General features: G+C 32.1%; 2 protein-coding genes across 2 annotated transcripts in view; both read left to right on the plus strand.

Moving 5' to 3' along the window:
- Positions 1–1,838: 1,838 nt before the first annotated feature.
- On the plus strand, positions 1,839–5,425 carry LOC132040308 ((2Z,6Z)-farnesyl diphosphate synthase CPT6, chloroplastic-like). The gene is made up of 3 exons (XM_059430947.1): positions 1,839–2,254; positions 4,218–4,276; positions 4,844–5,425. The coding sequence occupies exons 1-3, from the start codon at positions 1,925–1,927 to the stop codon at positions 5,292–5,294; spliced, it is 840 nt and encodes a 279-aa protein (XP_059286930.1). The 5' UTR covers positions 1,839–1,924; the 3' UTR covers positions 5,295–5,425.
- Positions 5,426–8,360: 2,935 nt separating this feature from the next.
- The window catches only part of LOC132040706 (inactive protein RESTRICTED TEV MOVEMENT 1-like), a 66,015-nt gene continuing 55,209 nt past the window's right edge, over positions 8,361–19,166 (plus strand). Inside the window, exon 1 of the mRNA XM_059431366.1 lies at positions 8,361–8,499. Within this exon, the coding sequence (XP_059287349.1) occupies positions 8,376–8,499 (124 nt within the window). The 5' untranslated portion in view covers positions 8,361–8,375. The remainder of the gene's footprint in view (positions 8,500–19,166) is intronic.

The following is a 19,166-nucleotide window of genomic DNA, read 5'->3' on the forward strand; positions in this document are numbered from 1 at the left end:
ACGTTTTTTGCATACTCGGTACACGTTTCGTCTTAGGCCGCTTCTTCAATTTGCGTTTCGTACCCGCGGTACGGACGCACGCGGTTTGGTGATTCACTGTTTAGGACACCCCATACACTGTTGGGTGCTCCTCTCCATTCCGGAGCTGATATTTTGGTATATATTCGTTAATGCATTTGTATATATTCGTTCATAGGTACGGCGGGGCCATCTGTCAGTCATATGATTACTGTCTGTCTGTTTAGAGGTACGTGGACACGGTTGTGGGTTGTGCCTACCTCACATTCGGTTGTGTTTGTATACGATGTGTTTGGGCGATCCCGTTACGCCGCGGCGGTCGGTCCGCATATGTATATATGATGCTCTGTTGGCCCTGTGTGGCCTTTGTTGGTATTTTCTGTGCGCAAGGTTATTTTGGTTAGTCAGTAAAACAAAGGAAACTCTGCCGAAATTTTTCTGGAAATTATCTAACTTTGAAACACCGCCTTGTCGGCTTTTGTGATATTCTTGGATGCGTTTGATATTATTCGAGGTAACGTTTGATAGGTGGGTATGGGTGCCCGGTTAGGGCACCGATCACACTTTACGGGGTTGGGTCGTGACAGCAGCCAGTCAGCATGCCATGTGGAAAATATTTATAAAAAAAAACTAATTTTTTTAAAGAAATAAAAAAATTAAAAAAAAAGGTATTTTGTATAATTCTTTTTAAAAATATATGTTTTGTATAGGGAAGCTAAATGCTCCCACGAAAAGCTTTCCGAATACGACGGATGCGGAAGTGGCTAAAGAAGTCGGAGGAAGAAAGTAGTTGGACAATTGTATACACGAGGTACATTAGTATTAAGGGAATTGGCAACATTGAAAGAAAGGGTAGGAATAAACTTTTTTAGGTCTTGCTCTACTAAAGTAGTCGGCCTAACCTTCGGTTCCGTAACCAAGCTTTTCTTTCTCACTCCTTTATGTACTTTTTTACTTCGTCCATACTTTTTGACTTTTCGAGTGTGGGGAAAACGGCGCCCTCTCTACTTCTACTTCTAACTAAGGCGAACGGCGGCATTGCAAGCAAATAGAAAGCCCCCGCCGTTTGAGGCGGAAAGCATCACATTTTGTTTGAGTCGCGAAAGGGCGCTTGCTTAATATTATTTATATAATAATAATAGATAGATAATATTATATTATATATACCTATCATCATTTTGTGAGGCACTCACAATCTTTAGCCTAAGGGACTTATCATCATTTTGTCTTCTCTATACCATGATTTTTCTGTACAATTTACTATGTTTTCTTCATTTTTATAGTAGAATGAATTAAACTGTAAGGAAAAAAATTAATGTCCAATAATTAAATATTTGATAAATAATTGATTTCCCTATGAGGAGATATTGAATTTTCGGAAGGATAAATACGTATATATACATATTAAGGAGAAATATTTACGAAACGTGACGATAGTTTTCTATTTACAAAACATAACATTACAAATCATATAAAAAAAACATATTTTTTAAAAAGAATTATACAAATGCTTTTTTTTTTTAGAAAAAAAATTATTTTTTATTTCTTTAAAAAAATCAGTTTTTTTATTTTTAAAAAAATCAGTTTTTTTTTATTTTTTCGAAAAATATTTCCACATGGCATGCTAACTGGCTGGGGACATTTTTGTAAAATTTGATAATGGTAGAGGTAGAGGTGAAAAGTTTAAAATATCAGGGATAAATTTTCCCCTTAGTTCAAAGGGGCAAATTTGACCCTTTACCCTAACATAAATAGCTTACAATATTTTACTTTAAAATTGGCCTAATTGCGTGTACTAAACTACTTTAGTATTATGACCAGACCTTTTATGACATGTACACAACTTACAAATATTTGACTGTACTTTGAATCTTTCCCAAAACAAGCCAAAACACATTTCAACACCATGTGCTCCTTACTACCAAAATATCTCCGATCCAAATCCACCACTCTACTTAATTCCATGATGTTTCAACGCCGTTTTTGTAAGCTTCCAATAGGAGTATCTAAAGAGGAACTGTTCAGAGAAAGGCTGCAGCCAGAGCTGATGCCGAAACACATAGCTATTATACCGGATGGTAACAGGAGATGGGCTAAAGAGAGAGGTTTGTCACCAGAAAAAGGACATGAAGCTGGGAAAAAAGTGCTAGGGGATATGTGTGGTTATTGTTCAAAATGGGGAGTTAAAGTTCTTTCTGCTTATGCTTTCTCTACTGAGAATTGGTCAAGGCCCAAGGTAATTGGAGTTTTAGTTATTGAGTTTAAGTCATTTATTAGGTGATTAAGGGAAAGTTCTTGCTAACATCAATTGTTCATGTGATAAAAATAGTAACTAACCTGCTACTATTTTCTATTAGTCCCTCCGGTCCATTTTACTTGTCGTGGTTACTGTACATATTTGGGCCAAATTAGTACTTGTGATTTTAGAATATTAAGGTAGAATTGATTACCTTATTCAACCTTTATCCTTACTTTAATGAATGTGGAGAGAGATTAATATAGTTAAATGAAAGATTAAATTGAGATCAAGAAATAAACATGAATAGGTCAGTCAAATTACCTTTTATTTAATGCTTCTTTAAGGGGGTGCAAAAAAAAAATATATATATATATATATATGTGACAAGTAAAATATAACTTAAATTTTAAGTTTTTAATACTCCCCCTGTCCTAATTTATGTGACATCATTTTTTTTGGTCTGTTTCAAAAAGAATATCAGCTTTCTATATTTAGAAACAATTTAAATTTTATGAGATGATTTACACCCACACATTTATATAAAGTTTATTTTAGACTACACATTTCAAAAGTATTCTTTTTTTTTTTCTTGAATTTTGTGTCACGTCAAATGGTGTCACATAAATTGGGATGGACGGAGTATCTTATTATTTTTTTTTTTTAATTTTTAAAAATTATTTTATTACATAGGGGTAGGGGAAGGGGAAATTCGGTAGGAGATTACAATGTGGGGATTCGAACCCTCACCAATAAGGTGAAAATTCAGGTAGCCAACCAACTGAGCTACTAGATCCTACGGAGTATCTTATTTGGTTTCGGTTTATTTTCGAAATTATTTTATTACAAAATGAAGAAAAAGATGGGAACTGTTCTTTGTTAAAAGGTGTTTACTTTCTGTCTCTTTTCCTCTGCCTATCTACAGGTTCACGTAGTGCGCACATCGACTAACCCTCGAGTTTCGCGGTACTTTTTACTACTCCCTCCGTTCCAAAAAAATTATCCTGCTTTCTTTGTTAGTCTGTCTTAAAAAAATTATCACTTTTCTATATTTAGAAACAATTTAACTTTATGAGATGATTTACAGGCTCACAAATATCTAAGGATTGTTTTGGACCACACATTTTAAAAGTCTTCCTTTATTTCTTAAATTTTGTGTCAAGTCAAAAAAAGGACAATCTTTTTGGGACGGAGGGAGTATGACTTTGTCCACTTAGGTTTGGATAAAAATAATCATTTTATATTTTTTTCGCTAGAATTTAACTTGAGACCTCGTAGTTCTCAATTTACTTTATTAACCATTAGGCCACGTTCTTGGGTGCATTAAAAAAGAGTTGTTTTTAAATGTTCTCTTATTTGAGTAGTTCAAAGTGAATGCATAATAGAAAAAGAACTTTACTTTTTTGCTGTAAACAGGGGAAGAATAATGAAAGTCATAGGAAAGTGATACAACTAATATAAGGTTCTAATATCTAATGATTTGAACTTGTTAAATAAAACAGAAAAGCTCTTCATGTCTTTTAAGAATAGCTGGCCATGTGAGTTGTGACCTTATTTCATTGTTTGGCTTATTCTGTTTTTCCTTCTATGTCGCATGACTCACATTATTGGTACAAAAGTTTCACTTTTAACAATAACAACAACATACCCAGTGTAATCCCGCAAGTGGGGGTTTGGGGAGGGTAGAGTGTACGCAGATTTTATCCTTACCTCGAGAAGAAGAGAGGAGGTTGCAAATTGAAGGTTTAGTTAATTTGGATTGTCCAATTACATTTTCTTACTCTGTGATAAACTAGTTGTTTTTTCTGAAGTATATAAACAAGCTGCAGACATAGGTAAACGTAAATCACTAAAATATTTTAAGTTATATATGCGATCAATCACCATAAGCCCTTATAGTTAATTCAAGATAATTTGTCATGCAGTCTAAATTCAGACACATTTTCTGTATATTCTCGGGCAGGCTGAGGTAACTTTCTTGATGACCAGCTATTTTCAAGGGCTTATTCAGGACTTCATGAGGTATTTTTTTAACTGAGAACTCTTCTATTTTGGCGTCAGGGCCAACCAAATACCCCTATTCACCACGGCCTTAACTGTTGTAAATAGTGTTCCAGCTGTCATTAAAAATGTTAGATTTCCAATCCTATTGCATCCAATTTCAAAACATCTACCTTGTGTATGAATCCCATCATCTTTCATTCAATCCAAAAAGACACTAATACCATTTAAATCTTCTTTTATATGGGGCTTTTCAGAGGCGAAGCGACATTATTAACTACGGGTTCAAACACATCCAATAGTTTTTGCTTAAACTATGTATTTGTATTAGAGAATTCATCAAATAAATATAACTTGTGAATCCAATATCTAATAGTATGAGCTATGAATTCGATGGTTAGTTCAAAACTCATTCAATTCAAATCTCGGCTTCGCCTCTGGCTTTTTTTTTTTTTTTTTTTTTTTTAAATTTATCATGCAATGATCATGAATTCACATTTCTTTTGCTTCTTTCTTATTTTTTAATCACTTGGTTCCCTTTACAATTATATAGATATATCACTCCTTGTACTTATTTTAATGTTTTAGGTATGGGATGAAAATGTCCGTCATTGGTGATAAATCAAATCTTCCAAGTTCTCTTAAAGAAATGATAAAACTAGCTGAAGAAACAACAAAGGACAATACAGGGCTTCATTTTGTGGCAGCACTTAACTATGGTGGCAGATATGACATAACACAAGCAACTAAAAGAATTGCTAGCAAAGTTAAGGATGGAGTTATTCAATTAGAGGATATTGATGACAAATTAATTGACCAAGAATTAGAGACTAATAAGTGTTTAGAATATCCTAATCCTGATTTACTCATCAGAACAAGTGGAGAGCTGAGAATTAGCAACTATATGTTGTGGCAATTGGCTTATAGTGAATTCTACTTTGTGGCTAAGTTGTTCCCTGAATTGGATGAAGCTGATTTTGTAGCAGCTTTAAGGTCTTTTCAGCAAAGGCAAAGGCGTTATGGTGGACACAAAATTTAATAGCAGGACATCAATGAAAGAGAATTAATGTTTATTATTGATGTTTGTAATCTTATGCAATAAAACTCTCAGCATGTTGCTATAGCTTCTTTTATGTTGCGATGGATTTCAAACCTTGAACTTTGATTTGACATGTTCGTACTGTAGCAAGGTAAAGTTACAACCACTCTCTTATTCAATGGAACTAATGAGGAAACGGTCCAAATTTGATGTTGGACTTTGCGAAATGGTTCAATGTTGTCCTCTGATTATAGTTGGGGTAAACTACATACCTGTAACCTTGCAAGATTGGTCGGAATATATATGCCTAAGTTTGGGCAGGTTGAAGAACCAAAGCACAAAACCTGGCAAGTAGTCCCTCAAAATAAAAAGTCCTTTTCAATAAGTGTTATATTGTTGTTTGAAAACTTTGCGTATTAAGAAATCAATAATGTAATGTAAAGTTTATTAAAGTACCTCTATATAACAAAAATAAATTATTTTTCCTCTTAATTAGAGCATTCATGCACAAGTTGTAATCCTTTTGACATATCGAGTTGAATCCAACAATAATAAGTGTTATCTTGGTCAAAAACACGCGGATTCTTATGTATTAAAGTACTTTATAACCAATAATCATTTAGACATTACTTTAAATTGTCAGTTTTTGTCTATGGGTAGTGTTGGAAAAAACTAGTCAATTTATGTCTTGATTTTCTAAGGTGACACTTATTATGAAATAATTTTTTTAGGTAAGGTGACACTTATTATGAGATGGAGGAAGTATCATTTTTATGAATTTTGACACCTCTACCTAACACATGTGCTATTTGGGCATCTCAACAAAATTGGCGGCCTAAAGCTGATCTTAAAAAAAGGTCCTTATTAATTAATAAAATTTATATATGTTTATTTGGTTTGTTTTAGTTTTGTTATGATCGTGTATGGACTATGAGCCCGTTTGGATTAGCTGAAAAAAGTGACTTTTAAGCAAAAGTGCATAAAGTAATTTTTAAGTGCTGAAAGTTATTTTATAAATAAGTAGTAACGTATTTGGATAAAAGTACTTAAAGTGTTTTTAGAAGTATGAGTAGTATTGGAATTAACAAAAAATATAAGGGATAAAAGAGTAAAGTTGTTGGTCAAACCAAAATGGCTTTTAAGCCCCAAAAATAATAAGTTAGATTGAGCAACTTCTTGATTTTGGCTTATTTTAAACACTTTTTAACTTATAAACACTCAAATAAGTTAAACATTAGCTTATAAGCTGGTTTGACCAACTTATGTATTAGACCCATTTTGCTTTATTAATTATAAAAAAAAAAAAAAAAACGGTGGGGTAACACCCAATGACCTTGCCATTAAAAAAAAAAAAAAAAAAAAAAAAAACAACAACAACAACTTATAAGCCAATCCAAACGGGCTCTATCTTTTACTTATCTTCACGCATGGCGGATGCAACATGTAAATATCAGGTTTATTGGAATCCGATCGGATGCAACATGTAAATATCGGGTTTATCGGAATCCGATACCTTTAACGTGAAGCATAAATTTATGTATAAAAAATCACGAAAATGCAAGAAATAGTCACTGTAACTCATTGTTTTACAAAAAAAATGAGTTCAATACAAAAAGCCTTAAAGATTAAACTCATAAAATTTAAATTTTGGATCCACCTCTAATCTTGATCATAACCACTTGCTAACTCCCGCCATCGAAGCTATTTAGTAATTACTCTATTCACCAAGGTTTCAGGACTATTTATATCATAATATATATAATATTTTTTCAAAAAAACAAGCATAAACTAGTATCTTTTAAATAATAATTATTCTATAATATACATATATAATATAAAAAATTGGGGCCCTTAATTTGGAGGGGCCTAAAGCAATTGCTTTAGTTGCTTCCCCCGTGAGCTGGCCTTAATGTTCTAGTGAAAAGTAACGGATACTCGAATAGTTGAGATGCATGCAACAAGAGCAATAATTTGGTGTTTGTCAGTTGGATGATTTATAATGCAGTACGAATGTTGATATCAAGACTTTTAATTAGTACTCCGATCAGGGGCGGATCCATGTAGAAGCGTGGGGATGCCACGCCACCCGGATGTCTCAGGTGAACTTCTGTGTATTTATATAGAATCCTGTCTTAAGGTCGCTAGTTCGAATCCCTTTGATACATTTTTTAAAATTATTTTAGCTAGCTGCAGATAGAACTTTAGCCTACTCCAGCTATGATACACACCAGCTTAGTGCCTCCTGGCGAGTTGGTTAGTAGTTTGACTTTATCTATGGTGGTCAGAGGTTCTAACCCAATTACCTTGGTAAATACTTTCAGTGACCCGTTAATAAAAATTTGTGGTTAAAGTAGGTTAGAATCCTGGACGCCCCTAACTTTAGACTGACCCCAACCAATGAACCAGAGCTCATTCATGCATAAACGGAAGGTGTGATACTTCTTATAAAGCTCTATAAATACTAACATCGTTTACGCAAAATGCTATTCCTTATGTCCTAATTTATTTGACATTTTTCGCTTTTCGTGAATCAAACATCTTAATTTTGATCGTGTGTTAATTTTTCAAAATAAAATTTACATATTTGGAAACTACGTAATAAGTACTATAAGTCACCATAATTAATAATTTAAAATATTTAAAAGACATTTGAGATAATTAAGGTCAAAGAACAACTTGTTTAACTCTCAAAAAGCGAAAAGTGTAAAACAAATTGGGACGGAGGGAGTACATACATTAAAGCGGTATGGCACTCGAAACTTTCAAATCCTGGATCCGCCTCTGACTCCGATTGTTCTATGTGAGAAGAAGACAAGAGGTTTCAAGTAAAAGTTGAGAGTTTCTCTTTTTCTGTATTTTGTTCCCACTGCAAAATAAAAGCTCATTAGATAAGATTGAGTTAAACGAAAAGTCAGGTTCCTATTTTTGAGATTAAAATACCAATACCAATACCAATCGTTAAAAACTCAAAGGGCTCTAAAAATTCATCAGTTACTTTGAAGTTGAAACATCTTTCTCCTCTCTCTATATATAACTTCATCCTTAAATTACATTTTATAAAGCAAGAAATTAATTAATATAATGAGTGTGAATATGAATGTGATCAAAGTTGGCCCAGCAGGAGGACTAAGTGGAACTGTTTGGGATGAAAAGGGAAAAAGCGAAATAGCCAAGATTTTTGTTTCCGACAACGGACAATCAATTTGTTCACTTCAATTCGTGTACGTTGAGACTGACCACTTTGTTTCCTCCAACTTACATGGTACTGCTGAACTAAGCAAAAATTTCACTACTGTAAGTGTCCTCCTCCCACAGTACCCTTCACTCAATTCCCCTTTATACGTGCGAATTCACTGGGTATGTTGTTGTTGTTGTTATTATTAATACATGCGAGTTCAATATACACACATATATATACCCGTGCTAGAGCGTTTCCTCAAGCGGAGTTAATATATAGTGTGTAGAGACATGAAGAAGTTAAAAGGATTCAATAAATACACACACACAATGACAACATATTAAGTGAAATCTCACAAAGTGGGGTGTAGCGCAGACCTTACCCTTATCTTGGGAAGTAGGGAGACTGTTTGCAATAATCTCTCAGCACAAGAACAAGCAAATCAAAGTAGTAATATATATATATTACATGACTAGTCAAACTACATGCTCGTTAGAGCATCTTCCCCCGAGCATGGAGCCTACTTCTAACATAATGGGTTCTAAGTTTTGAGGTTTTCTTGTTGAAAATATATGGATTAAAAAACTTAATATTTATAGTTCTACTCTTAGGATTTTCCACACTCACATATTTGGTTTATACCACACACAAATGTTTATTATTCCATTAATTTTAATTTATTTACCTTCATTTCCTTTTATACATTGTTAGGACTTAGGTTACTACTGCATTAATATTAATAATTTTGTATTTGTTCATAATGAATTAGGTTTCGTTGGATTATCCATCAGAATTTCTTACTCGGATAAGCGGTACCTTCTCTGCGAGTTATTTGAGAACAATAACATTTGGCACAAACAAGGGTTCCTATGGACCCTATGGCAAGAACCCATCAGTTCAATTGGATCATCAGTTCAATTTTCAAATAGGAAAACCAGGTTTTCTCGAATAACCAATACCCCTCAAGTAATGATTAAAAGGGAAGAAGATTAAATCAAAACATGTAGTTTCGTCTTGATAAGTTCCAAGTTTGGACTAGTTACTAGTATTTCTTTATGCTTGTATCCAAAAGTTCTCGAAATGAAGGATGAAAGGGAAGTAGATTAATTCAAAGTATGTACTTCCATCTTGAAAGATTTTCAAAATGGACCCGTTACTAGTTAACTTTATGCTTATTTTATGATCATCTTTTCATCATCTGGTGTTGTGGTTAATGTTAGGGATAATTACACTCTCAATTATTACTTAGTCATTGGCAAATTTTAATTTTGATATTTATGATATTTCGCTAAATATATCGAACCTTTAGTTAATTAAATGTGTGCGTATTTGTCCCTAATAATTACATAATGTGTTATACAAAATTTGTCTTCCCATTTTTTTGTAAGACAAGCAACCTTTTGTTAATTAAAAGATTGCTCTTAAATTAAGGATTGAGTTATTCAACTAGAGGATATCAATTGCTAATTAGTTGATCAAGAACTAGAAATATATAAATTAATCTGAATAACCCCTTTATTAAATAGTTGGAGAATGAGGATTATATATCATAATTCATAAGCATGGTTTTTTGTATTTTTATAAAATTGAGGCGAATAAAATATGAATTATTTGTCGTCGATTTATATTTTCTGAAGCTACCTAAAACATTTAGTCTCTTTAGTGTATTAATTTACTATTACTGATTAAAATAATAATATTAAAGTCAAATGAACTTTTGGTCCAGTTAAACTCGTTAAATAAGGAGGGGGTGTATTTATAAAATTCAAGCAGTAAGCTCGAATTTTTTATTGAGAAGGAAATCTTCCAAACGCATCTACAGCTGACTTTATATATTATCTATTAGAACTATATTTATTATAGGATAGGCGATGAAGGCTCGCATATTTAAAATCTCGGCTCCCCTTAAGTCAAAGGGAAAACAACACAAAATACTCATAAAAGGCAAAATATTTACCTGGTCATACCTCCTCATAAAAAAATAATTTCGCTTCTATACAGTCTGGCCAAAAATATGTACCTGAGTACCCCCTCGCCAAACCCTTTCTCCATGATACCATCTTAGTATATTTATATAGCATGATGGTATCATGGAGGATTGAGAATGTGTCTCGTTGAAGGATCAAAGCCCTTTTGAATCTTGTCTCGATACACACACACACACACACACACACACATGTATATATATATATATATATATATATATATATATATATATATATATATATATATATATATATATCGTTGAAGGGGTGAAGCCTTCTTACGATCTCAATGTATGTATATAAGATGATAAAATCATAAAGGTATTTTTAAGGAAAGTGTGCTTTTTTTAATAAATGAAGATGATCCTCTATGATATCATGTCAGTATATTGTATATACCATACGAGTTTCATAAAGGACTGATGAGTAGTTTTGAAGAAATGAAATAAGTTCTTTGTGATACCATCATGGTATATATATAAGAGGTAGCGCGATACTATGTCGGTATCATCATTTTTGGGGCATCCGGATAAATAGCTTTTGGGGCATGGAAGTAAGGGAGTCAGATAATTATTTTATTTGTAGTGGACATTTATGTTCTTTTCCCTGAGTTAAAAGTGGGATGCTAGAAAAAAGCTATTAGCGGTGACCTAAGTCAAATTCCTATATTTGAGATTAAATAATACTCCCTCCGTCTCAAATTATTTTTCAATTTTTTGTTTTACATGCCATTTAAGAAATATTAATAGAGAGGGTATTTGACTAACTTTATCCTTGCTTATGTCTAAGTTATAATATCTCTCCATTAAATGTTTACTCTAATTAGGTGTTATCTTATTTTTGACAAAATTCCACCAAAGGTAAAAAATGAAAAAAATAATTAATTATGCCTTAAATTTTTAAAATAATAAATAATTTGAAAATTATTTTCAGTAAACACGATAATAATTTGAGAGGGAGGGAGTACCAATAGCAATCATTGAAGTTGAAAGGGCTTTTAAAAAAGAAAAAAAAAACTCGACAGTTACGTACAAAGAAGTTAAATATTTATTTCTCACTCTCTCTGTATATAAGGGGGATGCACAAGTTTTGTCGTCCTCACGTTGCAAATCAAAAATTTTGATTGGTTGATTGTACAAGCGACTTACACGTGGGTGCTACTCCTTTTCCTTGGCTAATCCCACATTTAATGCTCAATTCCTTTTCTTGAGTGTTGATGTGGCCCCTACAAATTTTTATGAATTTTTTTACGCCCTTACTCCTTTCTATTTATATTATTATATATACTCACTCCATTCATTTTTATTTGTTCACTATTTTAAAAATAAATTTTTATTTTTATTTATCCATTTTATCATATCAAGAGAAAAATAATTTATTTTTTCTGTTTTGTTCTTAGCATTAATTACTTATTTCAAATCATTTTCCAAATCCAATATAATTATACACTAATTAATATAGGTATCATGATAAATTATGCATTTTATTTATTATTTCTTAAGGAGTGTGCAAAGGAGTATTTTTAACTTTTATATTTAGTTCAATACAAATAGTTTTTACAATTAAGTAAATATTAATAGCGCTATTTTCTTCTTTCAAATTTACCCTTATTTAGATAAATGAATTTTTATATAAATAAGAAATTATATTAAATTAGTAGTATTTAATTAAGAATAATTTAGTGAAAATGCTTCCTACTCTCCAAGGGTAAGTAATATTTTAAAGGGTATGTCCGAGCTAAAAAAAATCGTATAATTAAACCTGAGGGAGTATTAGATTACTCTTTACATTTTTTGTCATTATACATTTTGGTAAAATTTAAGTTACTATGGACACATTTTCGTTTCTAACTAGAGCATTAATAAGATTTTACTAATCACTTTCTTTTCATTTCAATTTACGCGGCACTTTTCATTTTTTGAGACTTAATTTGATTAAACCTTGAAGTTAAATTAATTTAGATCAACATAATATTTTTAATTAAATTAAGATATTTAAAAACTATACAATAAGTACAATAAATTACAATTTTAACTAAGGATTAATATTTTTAAGCATAAACTACATGAGAAGAAACAAATTGATTTGTGAGGTTCATTTAATGAATTTAATTTTTTTCTTAATTTCGTCTAAAACTAAGCTTAAATCACCATATTTAACTAACATAAACTTTTACAGTATGAAATATCATGAGTAAAATTAAAACCTAATAAATACCACGAAATTTGTTTCTATCTATAAGTAAAGAACTTATATACTGACAAATTCATAAAAATGTCGTTATTTTTCTGTTTTATGATTTTCACCGAGTTGTAATTACTTATACTCCTATAATTTAGATCATGTTACATTAAAAAATGTTCAGTCGCTTGTATCTCTGTGGTATTTGATAATTATCCCACCAAACTTCTTTCCTCATAAATAATTTTGTGTTTAAAAATTATCTAATTAGAGTGTTAAGTAACTTAAAATAACTATGAAGACTTATCAACAATACATATTTAACATGTCACTGAATTATATTAATTATGCAGTAAAAAAATATGATACAAATTATACTTCCTAAAGTAAGATTATTATTACTTATATATCTCGAGTTTAAGCCCGGTCCTCATGTAACTAGTATGTATATATATAACTTCATGCATCCTCAAATTAATAACCCGTCTATATACTACTGCTGCATTTCATAAACAAGAAAGTAATATAGAGTTTGAATATGAATATGGTCAAGGTTGGCCCAGCAGGAGGAAAACAGGCAGCTGCTTGGGATGAAAAGGGATAAGGGGAAATTGTAAAGATTTATGTTTCCCACGGGCAACTTGCAATTTATTCACTTCAATTCCTCTTCATTGAGAATGGCAACTTTGTTTTATCTGAAAGACATGGTGCTGCACACAACAAAAACTTCACTACGGTAAGAGTCTCTTCCATTTTGATGATTCAATTATCAAATAAACTACTAGAGTATAATTAATAGCACATAAAATAACATTGTATGTCAATTTGGGTAGAATAATTACCCGTTTTAGCCCATATTTGTTTTCTTACACGCTATAGCCTTCGATCCACCAGCGGCGTCTCCCACTGTTTCCCGTCCAAACAGCCACCAGCAACCCCTAACCCACTGGTCATCACCTTCTCGTCAACACCCCGTCACCGTATAGCTCGGATATAGCCAGATCATCCATCAGAATTTCTTACTTCGATAAGAAGTTTCCACAATGTTGAAGAACCGGGCAAGTGTGTGTGTTTGAGATCAATAACATTGGGCACCAACAAGGGTACCTATGGACCAAATGGCATGACGACCTCTGTTAATCCTAGGTTGAATGAGTACTTCAACTTAATTTTGAAAAATTATTTATAAGGAAATGATTGTGTTACATTTGGTGGATTTCATGGCACCAGTTATAGTAATTTCATTGAGAGTATTGGTGTCTTTGGTGGATTTCATGGCACCGAATATAGAATTTCATTGAGAGCGTCACACCTCCATGATCAAAACCAAGGATTCTCGAGTGAATGTTAAAAAGGAAGCAGAACATTAGTTTAATGCATTTTCATCATCTTGCAAATTTCCAAATAGACAAGTTATTGTTTTATGTTATGCTTGTATCCAGGAATTCTCCAGTAAATATTGAAAGGGAAGAAGATTAATCAAAAATATGTCTTTCAAGATGGACCCGTTACTATATATTTAACTTTATGCTTATTTTATGAACAATCAAGTCCACACCCTTTGCATTTGGCTTAAAGCTAACTCTCTGTACACGATGCAACGGAATATTATATTGTCGCGTTGTTGGCGTCTTTCTATCAGGATGAAACTTGTTGGATGTTTCATCTGTTACCGTTACAATTTTCTAGAATAATCAGTTGTTTAGTTATACGAGGAGTCTAATAGTTGATGTAGTAGAATATTCAGTTTTATAGATTTAGTGAGAGTCTAGTACTTTAGTTATGGGAGGAGTCTACTTTGTTTATGTGTCTATATAAAGATTTATGATTAATTAATTTAGTTTTATACCTTGTTGCTTGCTTCTCTCTCCAAAATATTATAACAAAGCTTCATTAGGCTATCGGTGACACGGCTTGGTCAAAAATTATACTAAATATACATTATGCAAAAATAAAAAAAAATAGTTGCCACTAGTGTGCGTCTGCGATTCCTAGTCCAACGAGTCAAATGTATGTCTTAAATTATTGTAAGGATTAAATTCTCTGAAGAAACATCAAAGGACAATACAGTAGGACTTCACTTTGTGCCAAAGACTTCACTATGTTGGAAGATATGACATATACACAAGCAACTAAAAACCAATTGATCAACAATTAGAGGATGGAGTTATTCAATTAGAGGATATTTGATGACAAATTAATTGACCAAGAATTAGAGACTAATAGGTGTTAGGAATATCCTAATCCTGATTTACTCGTTAGAACAAGTGGAGAGCTGAGAATTAGCAACTACACGTTGTGGCAATTGGCTTATAGTGAATTTTACTTTGTGATTTTGATGAAGATGATTTTGTAGCAGCTTTATGTTCGTTTCAGCAAAGGCAAAGGCGTTATGGTGGACAGAAAATTTAATGTATCATTAGCAATACAGTACCGTGTGAATTCTATGAATTTGAATAACCCCTTTATTTAATTGTTCGACAAATGAGATGCATCATATATGTGGCGGATTTTGTTTTAAACTTGAGGGGAATAAAAAAGAATGTTTATTATTCATGTTTGTGATCCTACGGAATAAAAATTCTCAGTATGTGCTTCTCTATATACTAGTGAATTTGAGTCAGTAACCAACAAGGGTTTTGGTGGATTGATAAGTATTCGTTCATTTGTAATCAGAGATTTCGCATTTGAGTCTTGCACTCCTGTTGGATATGGAGTCACCTTTATTACGAGCGCTTTACCCCACAATGGGACTTTCTGGCTCGAATTCAAATTTAATCGGGGACCGATGCGGTTAGCGATATCTGGTAGAAATCTAAAAAAAAAAAAAAAAAAAAAGAATATGGATTTCGAGAGTTAAACATTTTAATTTTGACGTGAATCCGGACATGGAATTATACATATTTGAAAACGACGTAAAAAATACTATAAGTCGCAATAATTGATATTAAAATATTTGAAAGGCGTACAAAAAAATCGCAGTCAACGAAAAACTCATTTGGCCCTAGAAATCCAAACGTGTCACATAAATTGAGACGAAAGGAGAATTTTTTTTTTTTTTTGGTTTATAATATCACTTGAATAAGTAGCTGGCCGACGATTTTTTTTATTTTTTATTTTTTATAATACAATAAATTATTCTCTGAACACGAGAGGTTTTAGTTTTTTTCAAGTATCTAGACTCCGTTCTCTTTTTCTTAGTTTTTGTTCCCAATGGCACAATAAAAGGTGGCCAGAAAAGTCAAATTCCTATTTTTGAGATTCAAAGACCGAATACCAATAGTTGAAGTTGAAAGGGCCCCAAAGAAACTCAACAGTTACTTAGTAGGCGTTTGGCCATGCCTTGGTTTGAAATTATAGTTTTCAAACCATTCAAGCTTGAATACGTTTAAATTATGGTTTAAAATCCCAAATCATCCAAAAAGACACGTATTTGGAAATAAATCATAGTTTCAATTTTTTAAATATAAAATTTAACCCATAAGTTTATATTTTATAAAAAAAAACGCATAAGTTAGTAGATATTTTTAATAATTACCTCATCAATCATTTACCAATCTCATTAACTTCCACCAAATTTTATTTATGTCTACCAACCTTTTAATTTTCTAAAAAAAGACCTATAGTTTAATTTTATTTATTGAATTAAAATTTGATCAATTGATATTGTATTTTTAGAAAAGTCTTCTAGTATTAATTTTGAGTTTTGTTATGAATTAGCGTATTAATTTTGTTATGAACTATGACTTTCTCATTTGGTAAGATTGTATAAGAATTGAGAATGTTTTGATAGTTTTCACAACTAGTGGAGTTTTTATGTCTATAAGAGAAAATACTCCTTAAAATATCTAAATTGCATGTCCAATCATGATTTCAAACCATGTCCAAACGAGGCGTTAGTTACTCCTCACTCTAGTCTCTATATAAACGCATAACTTCATCCTCAAATTATCAACTACATTTCATATAGCAAGAAATTAATATAATGGGTGTTAATATGAATATGATCATGGTTGGCCCCGCTGGAGGAAACAAGGGAACCACTTGGAAAGAAAAGGGAAAAAGCGAAATTACTAAGATTTTTGTTTCCCACAATGAAAACGGAATTTATTCACTTCAATTTCTGTTCGTTAACATCAATAGCAACTTTGTTTTATCTGACAGACATGGTGCTGCACGCAACAAAAACTTCACTACGGTAAGAGACAAATTTTCAAATGGAAGGACTTCGTAGATGATGCAATTATTACATATTTTTGCGATTTAAGCCTATTTAACTACCTTCATTTCATTTTGTCTATAGTTATACTTTACTTTGTTAGGAAGTAACACTAAAAAAAAAAAAAAAAAAAAAAAAAAACGTTAGAGTACTAATAAATCTTCATCATTTATATATATAAGGTTCTGTTGGATCATCCGACTAAATTTCTTACTTGGATAGGAGGTTCTCACATTATCGAGTCGCATTATGCGTCTCCACTATTGACATCAATAACCTTTGGTACCAACAAGGGTACCTGTGGACCATATGGCAAGATGGACCTTACTGACAATGAGTTCAACTTTGATATAGGAGGTGATAGTTCATTTGGTGGATTTCACGGTACCAAATATAGGAATTGCATTGAGAGTATTGATGTCTATATGAAGACCAGCAAATCCTCCATGGTCAGACCCACAGGTTCTCGAGTAAGAGTTACCCCTCGAGTAACGGTTAAAAGAGAAGAAGATTAAATCAAAATTGTTTCTATCTTGAAAAGTTCCAATATTGGACTAGTTACTATTATTTATTTATGCTTGTGTCCAAAAATTGTCGAATGAAGGTTGAAAACTAAGAAAATGAATTCAAAATATCTACTTCCATCTTGAAAATTTTCAAAATGGACCTGCTGCTATTTAATTTTATGTTTATTTGATGATAGTGTTGTTCTTCTCTATGATGCAACGGTATATTGTAGCATTGTTGGCGCCTTTCAATCAGGGTAGAGTCACTCGACACAGTTTGGTCAAAATATTAAACTAATATTCATTTTGCAAATATAAATTTTTCGAACGTTCTTTTGTATCTTTCATTTAAAATTATTATTAATAATAATATAAACGTTGACTTTGTCCACGTATCATTAGTGTTACTTGGAGAAAATAAACGAGATAGTAATAATTATGACACTTAGTCAAATTAAGTTGAGGTAATTTTTTGTTTAAAAATTGTTTAGTGACTTTGTGTGCCATTTAAGCAAAATTGATTAACTTTTTTTGTTATAACAAATAGTTTAGTATCTTTGATATAATAAACCGTAAATTAAGTGATTATCCGTAAAATTACCTCCTTTTTGGAGAAGTTCTCAGCTCTTCTTTTTCTACATGCTTTAATTTTAGTTTTAAAATTCTAGAAAATCAACTAATTAACATTAATTGGTAAAAGAATACTAAACCTAAAGTGATTCTAATTGTTAAATCCTAAACCTAACCTTTTCCATTGGAGCCTACGTACGGCAGTTTTGGTAAAATTGTCCTAAACCTAGACAAAGAGAAGACATAACCTAAGTTAACATTAACAAAAAAAACGCAATAAATGGCAATTTTGGTTCCCCCACCGCCCCACACCACCCCCCCCCCCCCCCCAAAAAAAAAAATAGTGTTTAATTTGTAGCCTTCATCCTCTATATATACACACGTTTGATTTCATCTTCAAATTTTTAACTATAGTATACTACAATTCACAAACAATAAAAACAATAATGAGTAATATTATGGATATGATCAAGGTTGGGCCTGTGGGAGGACAAAAGAAGGAAGGGACTGTTTGGGATGAAAAGGGGAGATGCGAAATAGCCAAGATTTTTCTCTCTCAATCTTATCTTATTCATTCACTTCAATTCTTGTTCGTCGAGAATGGTAACTTTGTTTTGTCAGACAAACATGGTGCTGATCACAACTATAACTTCTTTACAGTAAGCCCCCTTCTCTCTTAATTTCATTGAGTTCTGCACTCACAATTTCTTAATGTCTGTGTTTGAGCCCCCTTCTCTTTTAATTTCAGTGAGTTTTGCATTCACAATTTCTTTATTTCTTAATTTTTTTTTATGTCTGTGTTTGGCAACGTAAAAGTCATGGTAAAGAGTGCTTTTTTCCTTTAATGAGTCTTATCTGGCGTGAATTTGGATTAATCGGGTCATAAAGCGAATTCCTACACCGGGTGATTGACTGTGACTATGCAACTGTGTGTGCATGTGTATATGTAACTGTGTGTGCATGTGTATATGTATAAAAAGTTTTTATAATAATAAAAAAAGCTATATATACACTACTAAATATTAGAGTGGTACTGATATATTTTCTTGATTGTCCATGTTATGTTATATTGAAGGTTGTGTTCGACTATCCATCAGAATTTCTTACTGGAATAAGAGGTACCTACCAGTGGCGGACCTAGTAAGAGCCCAGGGGGTATCCGAACCCTCTCTTCACGAAAAATTATACCGTATATACAAGGTGAAAATTATTTTTTATGTATATATAGTAGAC

This window comes from Lycium ferocissimum, chromosome 12 (genome assembly GCF_029784015.1).
Source record: "Lycium ferocissimum isolate CSIRO_LF1 chromosome 12, AGI_CSIRO_Lferr_CH_V1, whole genome shotgun sequence".
NCBI lineage: Eukaryota > Viridiplantae > Streptophyta > Magnoliopsida > Solanales > Solanaceae > Lycium > Lycium ferocissimum.